The sequence below is a fragment of the Seriola lalandi genome, unplaced genomic scaffold (assembly GCF_002814215.2).
Source record: "Seriola lalandi dorsalis isolate HSWRI2012SDOR001 ecotype SW California unplaced genomic scaffold, Sedor1 jcf7180002054695, whole genome shotgun sequence".
NCBI classification, from domain to species: Eukaryota; Metazoa; Chordata; class Actinopteri; order Carangiformes; family Carangidae; genus Seriola; species Seriola lalandi.
In genome coordinates, this window is record NW_019525248.1 from 929,723 (window position 1) to 946,167 (window position 16,445).

The window sequence follows — 16,445 nt, forward strand, 5'->3', positions numbered from 1 at the left end:
AAGGGAGTGAAGTTCAATACATGACGTTCAAGGTTTTATTAATATCCTGCCTTACACACAGTTTAGGCCTGTGGCATCATCAACCTAATTGATGCAATTGAGCAATTAGCTGGCACACCTGCTACCTATCAATTGTTGTTTGCTAAAATTTCTACCCGCTCCTCCTGACAATGGTTTGAAGGTAAAACTGAAAGCTTGAGTATGCATCTGTCTAGGAACCCTCTCGAGTAGCTCTTCTCTTCTGCTCTTCTTCGGTTCTAAACATCTGCAGGTTTCCAGGAGTGTGACATACACACATTCATTCATTCACTCATTAGCTATTCTGCTTATCCTTTTAGGGTAGCGGGGGGGCTGGAGCCAATCCCAGCTGACATTGGGGTGAGGGTGGAGTACACTTTGGACAGGTCCCCATTCTATCACTGTATAGAGAGAAACAACCACCACAAAAAGGCCCCAGAGGGCCAGCAGCTTCGAACCCACAACCTTCATGCTGTGAGGCCATCACTGTGCCACCGTGTTACAAATTAAATTAAATTTTTAATCTATATCTAATCTGTATTGCATATCCACTACTGATATGTATATATGACATATCAGTACCTAAAATCAGATTGAGATCTGTAAAATGAGACCAATCAAGCCTTTACACCAAGAATTTAGAAGTCCTGCTACTGAGTGAAAACCATCATTTAAAAAGCCAGTTGAATTATCCAAAAAAGTTTTCAAGTCATGAAAAGTTGACATTTTCACTGGACAGTGTGGTTAGACTGGTTGAAGCTCTGTCCATGGTGCTGAAGTGGTGGGTAAATCATATGTTTTGTAGCTTTATGCCTCATTCTACCTTTTAGGATTTTTTCCTGCCTTAACACAGTCACTTCAAACATAGCAGCATTCTGGGTGGCAATAAATTATAAATCAATCAATAGAGAAATTATCCCTCAGATCTTAGAAGAATTGTTATCTCACAGTAGGTATCATAGCCCAATTGTGGAATAATTTCTTCGAGCTTTACTTTAATTTGTTATCTCCTGGCTATAAAGTAATGATAACAGCGACAGAGGCAGAAACAGAAACTTTTTGTTCCCCATTGTGAGGGAAATCATTAGTCAATTTATGAGCTGCATAGCATTTCCTGCCCCGTTTGTACAGTATGTGCTTGGGGAGAACACAATTACTACAACACCTCACAATATGATGCAATGAGATGTGAAGTAGCAATACTGTTCAGAAAAGCCTTAACAGAGAATAAACATTATAAGTCTCAGAAGGTAATATTTACTGCATGGCTAATGTCTTGCTTTGTATTAGACTGTATACAGTAGGGAAAATGTCCGGTTATGTGTGAGCTCCATGTATTTTTCAAACTGTATAACATGGTTAAGTCAGCATCCAGTACAAGGTTGTAATGATGATTGCATCAGCCCTGTTGGGCTGTTGGAGTTTTGCTCATAGGCTGCTCCTGTTCTCATTATTTTGTAGGGAAGCAGATGGAAACAGGTGTCCACTTCAGTCAGCTATCTGGAAGGGATTACAGCTCATTATTACTATTTTTCGTACATCCATAGAGCCTCCATTTGCAGCAGTTTTATGTAGGAAAGAGGTCCCATGTGTTAGTAAGTTTGACTCTGCTTTCATTAGCCATTGTACAAGGGGTATTCATGGACAGCACACTGGACTATGGGATACACTTCACGCTGATGGTTTGAATTTACTATTCTTTGTGACATGGATGTGAGAGATGAATATATCCTTGTTTACTTTGTGTATCTATATGTGAGCACTCTAGAGAATTTTCTATTTCTGTACTTTGCCTGCAAGGGAAGACAATACACAGGCAGAAGCATTTAATCATAAACCAAATTCAAATTCACATTTGGTTTTATGGGCAATGCTTTCCATGGTGCTGAATCTGTCAGGCATTCAAAGCCTTTCCCTTGACTAATATTTTTTGAATTTTCTTAAAACAGCATCCATTTGTTCTTATACCTGGAATATCACACCTGACAGGTCATTATACTGTCCTGTGCTCTATATAGGCAAAGGGAGGAGGCAATAACCAAGCCTAATCTCATGCAGCAGTACTTATTATTTGCAATGACAGTCTCCCCTTTGTAGCTCAATTTGTAGCTTTTTCCTTTCTTATAGAGCCAAAAGTTGGTTAATTAAAATAAATCTTTAAGAAATTAGTTCCCAATTAGTCTGCAATAACTACTTTGCAATAACAATGGCGCTATCTTCAGGGTATATGTCTCTGTTATTTGATTTATAATTTATTATTCTTGAATGGTTCATGTAAATATTCACAGTATCCTCAGAGTGCCTAACATTGACCTATTTAAAGCATAGATATCCTAAAGCTATGTAAATGTCAGGGGTAAAGCGGTACAGCATTCAGACTAATTGAACAACCAGCACCGAGGTTCAGCACCATGGACAGGGCTCAGGATTCTTTCATACATGCTCTCTGTATGATTCAGCACAATAATACATTATATCAAAAAATGTAGTCTGACATAAAACCAATATGTTTCGGATCTGCTAAATACCATGTGTGCGTGTACGTGTACACTCTACAGTAAGTCCATCAAATCCTTCTTGGAAAGCAGCTGTGTACAGGTTTCCACTCCTGTTGCTCCAGGAAAAACTACAACAAAAGCACCCAGGAACAATCATTCAGTGTTTTTGTGGAGCGCAGCCTTGACATTTTATCAAAAAGATCTATACTGAACCAGAGAACCAACTCGAGAAACTATAAAAACATCAGCTCAAATTACAAGTGATAAACAACATGCACATCTTCTCTACATGTGCATATTTATTTATCATACAATAAATCCATTTTTTCTTGTAGCATTCTTGTGTGGGTTAGCTCACTTTTGCCTATTTGTGTATTTCTTACAGAAATCATGTATCTTATTAGCATTTTAATGTATATGCTACACCAGAATAACAGAATAATTTGTAATTCTGTATCATTCTGACATATGGTCAGTTGACCAGGTACTGAATATCTAATATATTAACTGTTCACACTGCAGCACAAGTAAATAAAAACTCTCTGCACATTTACACACAACAGTACATTTTCATTTTTTATGTATGTCTGTCAGCTGTTTGCATATGTATTTAAGTATGAGACACAACCATCAATATCTGCGACTTCCTGTCTGTCCCACTGAAACCACTGCAGGAATGCTACTTTTCATTTGGCTTTGCAAGCCAAAGTTCATATCTTTTGTAAGATGTAAATATGTAAGTATTGGTTTGACATTTGCTAGATTTCTTTATTATTGTTATTATTATTTTGTCGTATAAATTATTCAGTCTTCTGAGAAATGCGCTATAAATCAAAAGAAAGAAAGCCAAAGCATAAATACATTTTAGATGCGGGACATATTCATGGCTGGAAACTAACTGTGATGCTTGCCACTAAATGAGCAGTGTTAGCTGAGGATAGGGGGACAGGGTGCATTTAAATGAGTTCAGTTCCTACTGTGCACTGCCTGCGATGTCAGAATGTCTTACTTTGGAGGGTTTATGTGACTGATGATTGTGTCGCCGTACAGATGTGATTCAGGAAAACAACTACTGTCTGCATATCCAAAGCCTGATATACTTTACCTTCTTACTCTGTGCCATAGACCTCTAGCTATCTCTGTATTAAAAATACATCAATAGACCACACCATCACAATGGCTGACATGCTCCTTTATAATCACAGGCTTTCCTTTGAGTCAGTCCAACATCCTGCTGCTATAAATCCTCAATGGAGCACCAAATCTGTAGCTGAAAATAGCCCCAACAAATGCATTGCTGTATTCCATTTTGAGTAACAATTGCTGGAAACTACAGTGCCCACCTGTGTTAGGAAGAATTTCAGTCTTTTAATAAATAAATATGTCAGCAGGGACCAGAGAGTTCAGAAAGTAATGAGAGACAGACCTATTGAATGTGTTTGTGTTTTCATGGGATTTGTTGACAGTAAGAAAAATACAGAATATCACCAGCCTCTTCCTTCAACTGTTTTAGTATTTTAGGAAACTTTAGAGCATATGAAGTGCTAAGATTATTTTTATCTATGGACAAACAAACAGGGGGGCTATTCAGTAAGAGAACTGTACTGTGTAGGAAAATGTAAAGGCTCAGCGGACTCAGAGACAGGCAGGCCCTGGTAAAACAAAGTTTACCGTGTCAGCAAATGGTAGGGGGTCGTCAAAAGGTGACAAACGGGAAAACAAAGCAAGAGGGGTAAGGCAGGCAAAGACCCTAAGCAAACCAGGCATTTGCCCAATATCCTATCTGGCCAAATGTAAACCCAGCAAGTTCAAAAACGCCACTTAACTCCAGCTCCCCTAGAGGCAAGCAGTAAAAGGTAAACATAACAGCAGCAGCCCGCAAGTCTTTGATTACTAAAGGTTATTTAAAAATGAATGATGCCTGCCGTAAATGCAAATGCACATTATCCTGATAATGTATCTAGGTGCAGGTCACATGTTAATACCAGGTGAAAAAACATGGTCCATGCAGGTAGAAACAGGCAGCAGGTAGACGGGATAATAAGGCAAATTGCACAACAATCCGGCAGAGAACTGAGGGAAAGTGGTTGGTATAGTATATGAGAGCTAATTATAGGCTTGGGAACTGGTGCACAGGTGAGTGTGGGAATCAGGTGATGGCTGAAGGCGGGAAACACTGACAATTCTGGAGAGCTGATACCTACTGCGGGGCAAGAGGGAACAGGTGTCTCCGAAATGACGGGAAGAATTAGTGACTGGAAAACTGACAACAAAAATGATGCAAGTGATACGAAGAACTGGTTGCAGCCATGACCGGAAACCTTCTGTGACACATCATGTCCGTTAGATGACGAGGGTACACATTCAGCTCTGAACACTGCTCTGTGAAAAGGAACGGCGGAGGAATTACCAAATAATGGACAATCAAAATTCTTAATCTCAGTGCGAGTAAAGTCGTGAAGAAGACGAGCTGAAGTGGACCTGGAGTAACAGTACAATCCAAGAGGTGGGGTAGAGGAATTTCTCTCCTGCAAGGGATCAGATCATTAAGCTGAAACTCTTTGAAATCCTTTGTTAGAGAGGACCAAATTCTTAAATAATGATGATATTGTCTTTTTTTAATGTCCCATGAAACCTAGACAGCTTCAGTTTCCTGTAATGAAAAGAAAAACTGGGAAATGCTAAGTCGGAGCTTATTAGTCAAGGCTTACACAGAGAAACGGAAAAGCTTCGGGGAGACCAAACATTCCACATCGTGTAGGGACTATTAAGAAAAAAAAAAAAAATCTTGTATGGCCTTTTCAAGAGCTCTCCAGGCTGTTTTAAATTCAGGAGTTTGACCCGGTGAAGGGCTGGCATGCATAATCTATGACATTGTCCTCATCACAGAGTTCCTTTCCTGCTTCCTGGGGAATAGATTTTGTGTCCCTAGTGTAAGATGGGTTTCTCAGTCACAGACAAGGGTGCTACTGTTCTGCTCTGCTGTAGCGTACAAGCTCCCTGTCTCTGTCACTTCTTCTATGCACTAACTCTTCCTGAATTCTCTTTCGTGCCTGTCTGTTACATACTCTCCCCACTCTCCTCACCCTTTCTGTCTCTTCGTCTGTGTTGTATCACTCAAATGTATATATCTCCTCACTGAGCCAAATAGTTCTGCGTCTCTGACTTCCATACGTCTTTTGTTTCCTGTTACTTGTGTTGTCGTGTCGTCGTCCCACGTGCTTTCCTGTCTTTATATTGACCCACTTGCATTCCATCTTTTTTCATGGTTTTATCCTCGCCGCACTTAGACTCTGTTGTCCCACTGTGTCATCTATCACCCGCCGATCCGTCTCATCATCTATCTCTTTTTTTTTTTTTTTGTCCTCCCTCTCAACACAGACATTCTCTACCTCCTCATTGCTCTTTCTATCCTTTTCAAGAGCCGTCATTTCAGAAAATGGTTCAGAAATATAGAGTAAGCAAAACCCTTTGAAGGTTTCATTTTGACAGGATGACTTCACAACCTACAACCGTACACCTTCATCTTTACTGTACTTATGTGCATCTCTAGTGCCTGGCTCTAGGGAGAAGGCACAGTATGACAAGTTTTATCTCATGTTTTCCCTCATCTTCTCTTTATTACCTGATTTTACTCTCCTACTCCAAGCACCCTTAGCCTCTTAGCGAGCCACACCGGACCTCATTTATTTCACATCTCCTTACTTTCACCTCTCCCCAGGCTCACGTCCCCGTGACTGCGGTGATCTGTACGCCAGTGGTCAGAGAGAGGATGGCATCTACTCCGTGTTTCCTGTGCACCACCCCGCAGGCTTCCAGGTCTACTGTGACATGACCACAGATGGAGGAGGCTGGACAGTGAGTCAGAGGAAAAAACACACACACACACACACACACACACACACACACAGTTGTACTGCCTTAAGAGGCGATCTTAACAACAACTTTCAAAAGCACCTGTTTGAAATCAGTCCATTATTTTTCATGCTTTGCTTTTCATTTAGAAAGCAGAATACTAATTAGTCATTCTTGAAGTGGGAATGTCAACAGGTAAAGTGCTGAAAGGGAAAATGAATAATGCAGGGGAGCGAGACAAAAGAAAGCCAATAAAAACCCAACACTGAGAGACACAACAAAACTGAAATATATCCGATGAATCATGGTGACACTTTTTGTTTAGTAGGCTAAGTAAATGGAGCTGTAATAGCAGGGGTAGAGATGCAAAAGCTAGTGTAAGCTGTTACGGTGACATCTGATCGCATAACACAACTGAATTATGTAAATCTAATATATCTGCTGATGCTGAAATGTCTTACCTTATACAAAGATGGGATATAAAGATACAGTATAGAAATGCACAGCCAGATCATAGAAATACAGCTTCCAGCTTTGTTTTTTTTTTTGTGCAGTTTGTCATTGTGCTTCAAACTCACCAAATGGAACTGTTTCCATCATAGTTGACAGATTTCTGACCTGCTTATGTTTTGGTGTTATAAATCTTGCACTCTCATCTTTGTATAATAATATTTTTTTGTGTTCTAAAAAGATAGAAACAGATAGATGGAACATGGAAAAAGATTTTTAAAGTTTCTTAAAGCAGGTGTTTTTTTTTCCTTGATCAAACATCTGTCAGTTGTCTGGCCTTGCTAAAGTAAACATAGTTGTTTAAGTGAGGCTGTATACTGGAAGTGCTGTGTCTTTTGGGAGTGAGAGACAGCGAGGTGAACAAACATTGACACCGAGCTGTTTGAAGTTATATTTGGAAGTGTGGTTTAGATGTATTTTACTGCGTGCGTGCGTGCGTGCGTGCACACACACGCACACACACAGACACACATCTGACTGGTTAGAGCCATTTATTTCTCTTTGTTCTGAAGTGTACTGTAGCAGTCCTCAGGGAAGGCAGAGCGGTTCCTAATAGAGAACTAAGGCCTTGTAACACTTAAAGAGTTCGAAATTTCAGCTCCATGAATCCATCACAAGTCTTTTTTTACAGGTTGTGGCACATTTTAGTGAAGCGTCCAGGGGCTGATTTTAGAAGTTGTCCAAACTATTCAAGGATTGATTTGAAATGGTTGAACAATTAACTATTATGGAAATAATTTCTTTGTCTTTCATGTCATGCAAAGTGGTTCAGGCTCCATTAAAATGTTCCACATGCTTTGGGGGAACAAATAAATCTACTGCAATAAGTTATAAATCAAGTCTGCTATCCACTTTCAGTTTGCAGGTGTGATGCTGGCTTGTTGATGAGATTTTGATGGATATTTTAAAAGCACCTCAGAAGGACATTATAAAACTTCCTCCCTTGAATGTGTTGTTAAAGAGGTGTGAAATTCTGGATAAGAATAATTTCTTAAACCTTTAAACAGATTTTCTAGCAATCTTCGGCAGGTGCACGCATTCAATTGTATTTGTATGTGATTTTTACTGCACCGAACACTAGTGCTGCCATTAATACTTCTACAGTAGCTACATATATGATCAAGCATAATATTAATAGGAAGAAGAAGAATAGAAATGCCTAGAATGGTCTTACAATCCAATTTTTATGTCGCTCTTCCACTACAGACACATACAGTACATGTCAAACTTCAGCCCAAGTCACTGTTACATTGGCAGGACAGTGAGTTGTGTGTATGTGTGTGCACTTGTAAATCGGTGACTAACTGTGTGAGATAGGCAAGGTCGTACCCTCCTATCATCAAATAAAGCGAGACTGTCAGAGTGACAGAGTGCTTACCGCAGCATGATGGAATAGAGCTACATACCAGCCTGTCAGTGCTGGGCAAATGCCTGTGTGTGTGTGTGTGTGTGTGTGTGTGTGTGTGTGTGTCTCTGTCTATGCATGAATTAATGTTTGTGCAAAAGTGTTGTGCAGTTACCACAGATATAGCTCACAAGTGTGAGTTTTCCACACACCCCCCCCCCCACCACCCCTCCTTTTATCCGTACAGTGCAACAGTGTTAAGTAACCACCACTCTTTGCATTTTGTCTTATAAAAGGAGTTACACCACAGCTCAGATTGAAGTGATAATGTAGCAGTTACTGATCCTGCCAGGTGTGTAGAGCTGATTGTGATAACGCTTGAGCCTCATTAAGAGATCATCGTGCTGCGATCCAACAGGGGCAGGTAGGGAGACGGGATGCTCGGCAAGTTGAGTGGCTTACTGTCTGTCTGATGGCTGAGCTTAAATAAGGAATGAGCCATATGCTGCCGCCTCATTAGCATACTTTGACATACCGTAGCACTGTTGCAGAGACTGCTGCAGACAGACTGAGGAGATGAGCAGGTTACTTAGAAGAGGGAGGGAACAGAGGAGAAAGCAGGACTCAGAAGAGACAAAGAAAAGAGAGCGCCTGATGAATCTGATGTGGAGAGAGAGAGAGAGAGAGGGAGAGAGGGAGAAATTGAGACATACAGACGAAGGAAACACAATAGGAGCAGCAATTTTATTTTTATCTTTTATACCATACTCTGCAACACTTTAATTCAGATATAGCCTCTGCGATAAAATCTCTCTGTTCTGTTGTCTTTGCAGTAAAAAGCTCGCCCTTCGGGAGCCCGGGGGGATAATGCAGATTTCTTAAGTAATGGCGACAAGAAGAGATGTCGATCAGCAGCACTGTAGCATCAGTCGGTGAAGACCTTTAGGAGGATGTTTGTCTGTATGTCTCTTTATATGTCTACCAAGGATTTGTGTTGCATGTTAATGTGTAAGGAAACATGCAGGGTTCATGGTTCATGGTCCTGACGCCCACCAAGGTTTGCAAAAGTTCTAAGGAAATTACAAAAAAAAAAAAAAAAAGAATCCCATCAGCTATTGCAAAAGGATGATCAAAGAGGCCATTTTCCATAATTCTCTGCATGGTGCACAATCAAACAAAAACCCGAACCAACACAACCACCCACAGCAACCACAGTTTCTCACTTTGTAAATGACAAATTAGCTTTTAAAAAAACAGATAATCTCTGTATGAAACTATAAAACCCAGATTCTCACCTGATCATCCATACCATAAATTACTCAATGCCGCGTTTCTGCACGAATTAAAATGCTGCCTTATTATTCGTTTTTTGCTGAATACTCTAAGTAGAAAGGTAGACCTGCTTCCCCCAGAGTTCAGAGAAAAGGAGATGATGTGTAACACACCTGTCAGGTTCTTTCAAAGAGCGAGAGAGAGAGAGGCAGAAAATGTATGGTTGGTGTAGCTTTGAGGTGTAGTAGAGAGGAGGATAAATCTATGTTAATGTGCATAGCCAGTGGTACTGGTGGTGGTAAAGCAGAATATGAAGTGTTTGCGCTGAGTGCCGCTGACATCACTGAAATCACACGAACATAGGCAAGAACATCTTCTAGGGCATGACTCATAGATCATATATAAATGAAAGCCTATTTCTTTTTCATGTTAAGACGCCAGACAAAAGGAGGTTTCTAGCAAACTCTCCGTGGTTATCTTCTGCACACTGTAGCTACTGAGAAGACAGTGTAAAGTGTTTATTATACTATGTTGCAGCCTTGTGCCAAAATCTTTTAAATGAATTTCCCCCCCTCATCAATCTACACTCAATACCCTGACTGAGCTATCAGACTGACATTGGTATTCAGACCCTTTACTCAGTACTTAGCTGAAGCACCTTTTGGCAGCGATTACAGCCTCGAGTCTTCTTGGGTGTGACGCAACAAGCTTTCCACACCTGGATTTGGGGATTTTCTGTCATTCTTCTCTGCGGAGCCTGTCAAGCTCTGTCAGGTCAGATGGGGACCGTAGGTGGACAGCCATTTTCAGGTCTCTCCAGAGAGCTCTGGCTGCATGGGCCACGCAAGGACATTCACAGAGTTGTTCCTGAGCCAATCCCCTGTGTGTTGGCTGTATGTCCTGTTGGAAAAGGACCCAGTCCGAGGTCCTGAGTGCTCTCGGCCAGGTTTCCATGAAGGATTTCTCTGTACTTTACTTCTTTCAGCTTTCCCTCAACACTCACCAATCTCCAACAGCATGATTCTGCCACCACAATGCTTCATTGTTGAGACAGTATTGGGCAGATGATGAACAACGCCTGGTTTCCTTTAGACATGACACTGAGAATTGAGACCAAACTGTTCAGTGTTGGTTTCATCAGACCAGAGAATCTTGTTCATGTGTCTTTCAGTGAGGAGAGGCTTCCATCTGGCCACTCTGTCATAAAGCCCAGATTGGTGGAGAGCTGCAGTGATGGTTGTCCTTCTGGAAGTTTCCCCCATCTCCACTGGGGATCTCTGGGGCTCAGCCAGAGTGATCATTGGGTTCTTGGTCACCTCTGTTACCAAGGCCCCCCCGACCGTTGAGTTTGGCCAGGCGACCAGCTCTAGAAAGAGTCCTGGCTGTTCCAAACTTTTTCCATTGTAGAGTTATGGAGGCCGCTGTGCCCTTGGGAACCTCCAATGCAGCAGAATTTTTTATAGCCTTCCTCAGATCTGTGCCTCAACACAATCCTGTGTCTGAGCTCATCAGGCAGTTCCTTCCTCCTCCCGGCTTGGTTTTTGCTCTGACATGCATTGTCAGCTGTGAGACCTCATATGGACAGGCGTGTGCCTTTCCACATCACGTCCAATCAATTGAATTTACCACAGATGGACTCTAGTCAAAATGTAGAAACATCTCAAAGATGATGAAGAGAAATTGGAGGTACCTAAATATTACGTTTCATAGCATAGATTCTGAATTCTTATGTCAACGTGATATTTCAGTTTTTCTTTTTAATGAATTTGCAAAAAATTCTAAAAGTGTCTCATTCTAAGATATTGAGTATACATTGATGAGGGAATAAATTAATTTCAACCATTTGCTGCCTGCAGCATAACAAAATGTGAAAAAAGTGCTGAATACTTTCTGAACGTGTGTCCAGACCTGTGTTGCCATTAAAAAGTGTTTGTTTCATGGTTGTATGGTTTTAAGCTTCCAGTCATACTGTCAGCTATAGGAGGCAGGAAATCCTGAGTAGAGCTGAGGTGGGTGGAGTTCAGCGGTAATCACTACAGCTAGGTTTGATAGACTGACACACCATCCTGTTAACCAATGCAAACAACAACATGCTCTCTGGTAGCTAATGTTAGCTCAACAAACTCTAGGTGCATGCTGTGTAAGTGACATTAATGAGTACAGTTGCTGACTTTATGACATGTCAAAGATACTGTAGGTTTACACACAGTGTCTTTAGGGCAACTGATTTCAGAAAACCTCGGGATATTAAAAGTTCCCTGTGGAGTTTTCGACATCTTGTAGCACTATGGAGCTTTGTTTCGTGGGTACATGCCAGTGACACAATACACTTTCCTGACAGTAGTTTCAAATTATTCGGATAAGCAGCAATGCACCATAAAAAATAAAATGCTATCAACACCTTTGTTAGAGGAAACACAGTTAATTTGGTGAGTAACACTTAATGTAAACATAACCTTTGTTTGTTTGCAGGAAAACTCGCACAGGGCATCTTTTAGGCAGGTTCAATTCTGTAATTATTATTTTAGGCAAAAGTGTAGTCTTTTATCTAGTCTTTTAATCTTAAATCTGGAAAAATAACAAATCACCAAGACTCACAGGGAAACTGTGACTCGAGCTGCTGAGACTTGAACTTCTTAAAGAAAAAAACAACTATATATCGGATGTGTATTTTGTGAGAGAAGTCTGTGGTGGTTCATGCAAGTTCGATAGAATCTAAATCATTAGTGTCATTTAGTGTCAATTTGAAGAACTGCAGAGGAAGAGAAGAGAAGAAAAGAGGAGAGGAAAGAAGAGAAGAGGAGACATTAGTACAGGTTGATGTGGGCGGTTGTCAGAGGAAATTGGTCGGTATTTCTCCACTGACATAACTCAGGCCCTGGAGAGTGTCTGACCACACAGGAAGGAGAGATGATGGCAGATAGGACATAAAAGAAAAGAGCTGTCATCACTAGGCCCTAAGCCCCCTCAACACACACACACACACACACACACACACACATATATACAAACACACACTTAGCACGCACTCTGCCTACCTCTACAGAATGAGTTGGATGGGACAAAATGACCTTTACACGTAGTCAAAGAAGCGCAGAGTAGGTCGACATTCACTAAATGTGTGTTCATATGTGCTTACAGACCCACCCAGTCACACACAAACATACTAAAATATACATACACACACACAAGCCCCTCACTCAGATGAAGTAATCCTTTGGGCATGTGGTCTACCTGTTTCAGTGAAGGAAGATTTCAAATACCATTCAAATACAGCCTCACGGCTTAGGGTAATGTCTTCTATTATTACTATTTTATTTGTTAAAAGGAAGGGACTAAAAATGACCACAGCATAAATAATGAATGAGAGTACATATATCAGAGTGCAGTGTAGAGTTGCATTATCAAATGGTGCTTTTATCAGAAGTACTGCAATCACTCTCAAATATTCAATTCAGCTAAGAACTGAAATGTAAAAGTTTGAGATTGAATGTACGATTGTGTGCATGTTGTATCACTCCTTTAGAGGCTTGGAGTGCCTTTTGAGCATTTTGGAGTGTACGGTATAGGCTTTTTCACTATTTCTATCTGGCTCAGAGCTTCTTCAATATTTCATCTCTGTTAGTTTATTGGTTTGGAAAAAAAGAAAACCCAGGACGGATGTTTTTGCAGTTGTGTCTTATCTGTAAATGCTTTGTAAGGTAGGGAAATTGAAAACTTCAGCGTACAATCTAACTTTTGTTCCAAACATATTTGTTTCCTATACTGTTTAGATTCACGGACAATGAGTTTACTCAAAAGAATATATATATATATATATATATGTATGTATTCTTTTTTTTTAGTGTTCAGTTCTCTGGACAAAGGTGCTAACATTACCCTCATTAAAACTGGAATGAGGAGACAGTTTATTGTGTTGCTGAAACAAGAGCACAAGCTGTCTACTAGAAGCATTATCACATGTAGCGTCAGACATGTCCTTCAGGATATTAGCGCCATTAGCCGGGGCCATGTGCAGGTTATGTGAGGAAAGGTTAGACAGCTGTGTGAGGGCTGCTGCAGGAGCATTCACTGATTTTGTATTTCCTCCCTGCTACATGAGCAGACGCACAAATGGGACTCTCAGCAATATCACTGCTGCTGGATGTTTTATATGCCATTAGAGATTTTCTTTTTTCCGACTAAAAGCTTAAGCAGTCAAAAGAAACACGTTTCTGTGAAAACTAAGGCTTTTACCATACAGCGTATGTGCTAGAAGAGTCAGATTACTGACCCAGAATAGTCAAGTTTTGGTTTACAGTTTACATTTTCTGTATTTTATTTACTTTTTGCCATGCAAGCAGCAAGGAGTCGATCCACCACTTTGGTCATGACTGATCTACCTCTGCAAATACTACATGCTTCCCCTTCAAATGTTGCACAGACATCCATGGTGTTAAGGCTATCATTTTTTAGGACCCAAAAGCTGACACTGACAGGGAGGTTTAGGTGTAAAAGGTGGATTTAATGGATACTAATGGTAGATGAGGGGCGAGGGGGGCTGGTGATGGCGGGGTACCAGCGGGCTGATGAGTGGAAGGATGGCAGGTGGCTTGCTGAGTGAGAGATGGGATGGCTGAGTAATGAGTTTGAGGCGGTGTGAACGGAAATGACTGGAATCCTATAGGCAGAGAAAATCTGGTTGCCGAGTGTCACGTGGAAAATCACAAGAATTACTCGATGATAGCTGAGATAGCTGAGAGTGTAGCTACTACTGAGCAGGCGGAACAATCCGACAACGCGAGGAAGGTGAGCCGTGGTTCTTGAACTCTGAGATGATGAGGCGATTGCAGAGAGATGTTGTAGTTGAAGCAGGTGCCAGATGAGCTAAGCTGCGCCCATGACACACAGACTCACACACACACACACACACATGCACACATGCACACAGACAGACAGACAGGGGAGGAGGAGACACAGGGGAAAACAGGGAGAACACAGGGAAATACAAAGAAGAAAACTGGAGTCACTGCCGGAGCTGAGACACGTGGTCCCCAGAGGATGAATCCTACTGAGTGGTGGTCCCCTGACTTTTCAGCTAGTGCCACCTTAATGGTGACAAACTTTTTGACAGACATTGATGTTCCCTTTGAGATAAATGACAATAACTCCACTGACTTTTCCCCTAGTACTATCATGCATGTACTTCATTTCATTTGTCCAATAATTTTATGATTTAGGACCAAATACCTGCAAAACTCTCAGTCTCAGCTGTGCTCTGTGTAGACTTTGAAAACATCAGCGTGCACGGTTAGCATGGTCATTGTGAGCATGTCAGTTGTGATCTTTCCTTTTATCCTGACACGCTGCTAACAATGTGATAATAAATACTTCCCCGCACGGGGTCTTTGTCATGCCCATGCACAGGAAACCTCAGCAGAAATCTACCTGTTAACCCGGTCTCTCTTAATCCTTTAACCCAATAAGGAAAACCAGGTTTCTTGTTTATATGATGCTTCAAAAATCAGGTTACTGCTGAAAGCCAGAAATAATCTTTTTTACTTAAGTACATGTAAATGCGGGAATTTCGTTTGTGTCTGTGTGTGTGTGTGTGTGTGTGTGTGTGTGTGTGTGTGTGTGTGTGTGTGTGTGTGTGTGTGAGAGAGAGAAAGAGGGTTTGTGGATGATTGTGTTTCTCCTTCTGTTCTCGCTCGCTGCTGCTGCTGCTGTGTTCAGAGCACATCTGTCTTTCTGATAGGATTATAAAACATTCACCAACAGATGTTGGCAGTCCTCTTTGAAGATAGAAATTCTGCCGACTGCTGTGGTTTTTACGAGTGCTTTCATCAGACATTGTTGAATTTGCCACCACATCATCAATATTCTTAACAATGTAATCAAATTGTTAGCAATCCCTCTGCCAGTTTGTTTTGATCTATCTTAAATCTATAAAAGAAGGTGTGTGGCAGCCTTTGGAGCTGATTCCATTAGTCTCAAACCATGCTTCATTTATTCATTTCTTTTTTCTTTTATTCATTTTTATACTCAACTTGTTTATATTGTTTTCAGTGCCTCAGTTTCTGCGTATTTCTCTATTTAACCTTTTTTTTCTGTGTAATTCAGTCCGTCTCTTATGGCTGATGTATTAATCACTCTCTGAAGATGTTACCAATTATCTTCAGTTTGTCAGTATAGAGCAGCAGTACTAAGTGACATCTGCTGCCAAAGCACCAAACATATAAACATAGTGTGCTCACAGTGTGTACATGCCAGGAGCTAACAAGTTATTGGCACATTTCCTATTTTCCACCCAGTCATATGCCAGACTGTAAATCTGCCCCAATCAGCTTTGGAGTGCTTGTGTGGATTCTTCCCCTTGCTCTGGTCTGTCAGTCAGGGTGTCCGTCTGTGCACGCTGTGGGCTCCCACTAGTTGACAGAAAGCCTGCTGAAGAGCTTAAGGCAGCTTGTTAAGTAGCCTTCATCTACTGCAGAGATTACAGGGAGCTTAACGTGATCATGCCAATGCAATACCCCTTTAGCAAGTGTTGGGTGAGATGGTCATTAAGGATAGGAGATATTGTTGTTAATACTATTTGGGCACTTTACTCGACTTAAGCGTTTGATGGTTAAAATGGTTTACCTATAACTCACACATACTGTAGTATGTAGTTCTAGCCAGTCTTAGTACTTACTGTACCGAGTCACTTTATTTACACAAAATGCTCTTACAAAACAGGCTGTTTTTTTACGATTTCTTTTTCTGGAAAATGTTTTTTTTTTCTTTGACAAGTTGCGACGGGGTTGCAGTCCTGGAACACGGGTCTCACTTTTCTGAAGAACTGTCACAGAGTTCCCTCGACTGGGGAGGAAGAGTACGAGAGACTTAACCGTCAATACTTAGTTTATAGGGCCTTGCTGACACAGGCACTGTGACAAAACATGTTACAGCAACCCCACCCCCCCCAC

General features: G+C 41.1%; 1 protein-coding gene across 2 annotated transcripts in view; it reads left to right on the forward strand.

The window, feature by feature from the left end:
- The window catches only part of fibcd1b (fibrinogen C domain containing 1b), a 98,491-nt gene that overhangs the window by 40,141 nt on the left and 41,905 nt on the right, over positions 1-16,445 (forward strand). For both annotated transcript variants that reach the window (XM_023423976.2, XM_023423977.2), the window contains one exon: positions 6,238-6,374. In XM_023423976.2, the coding sequence (XP_023279744.1) occupies positions 6,238-6,374 (137 nt within the window). The remainder of the gene's footprint in view (positions 1-6,237; positions 6,375-16,445) is intronic.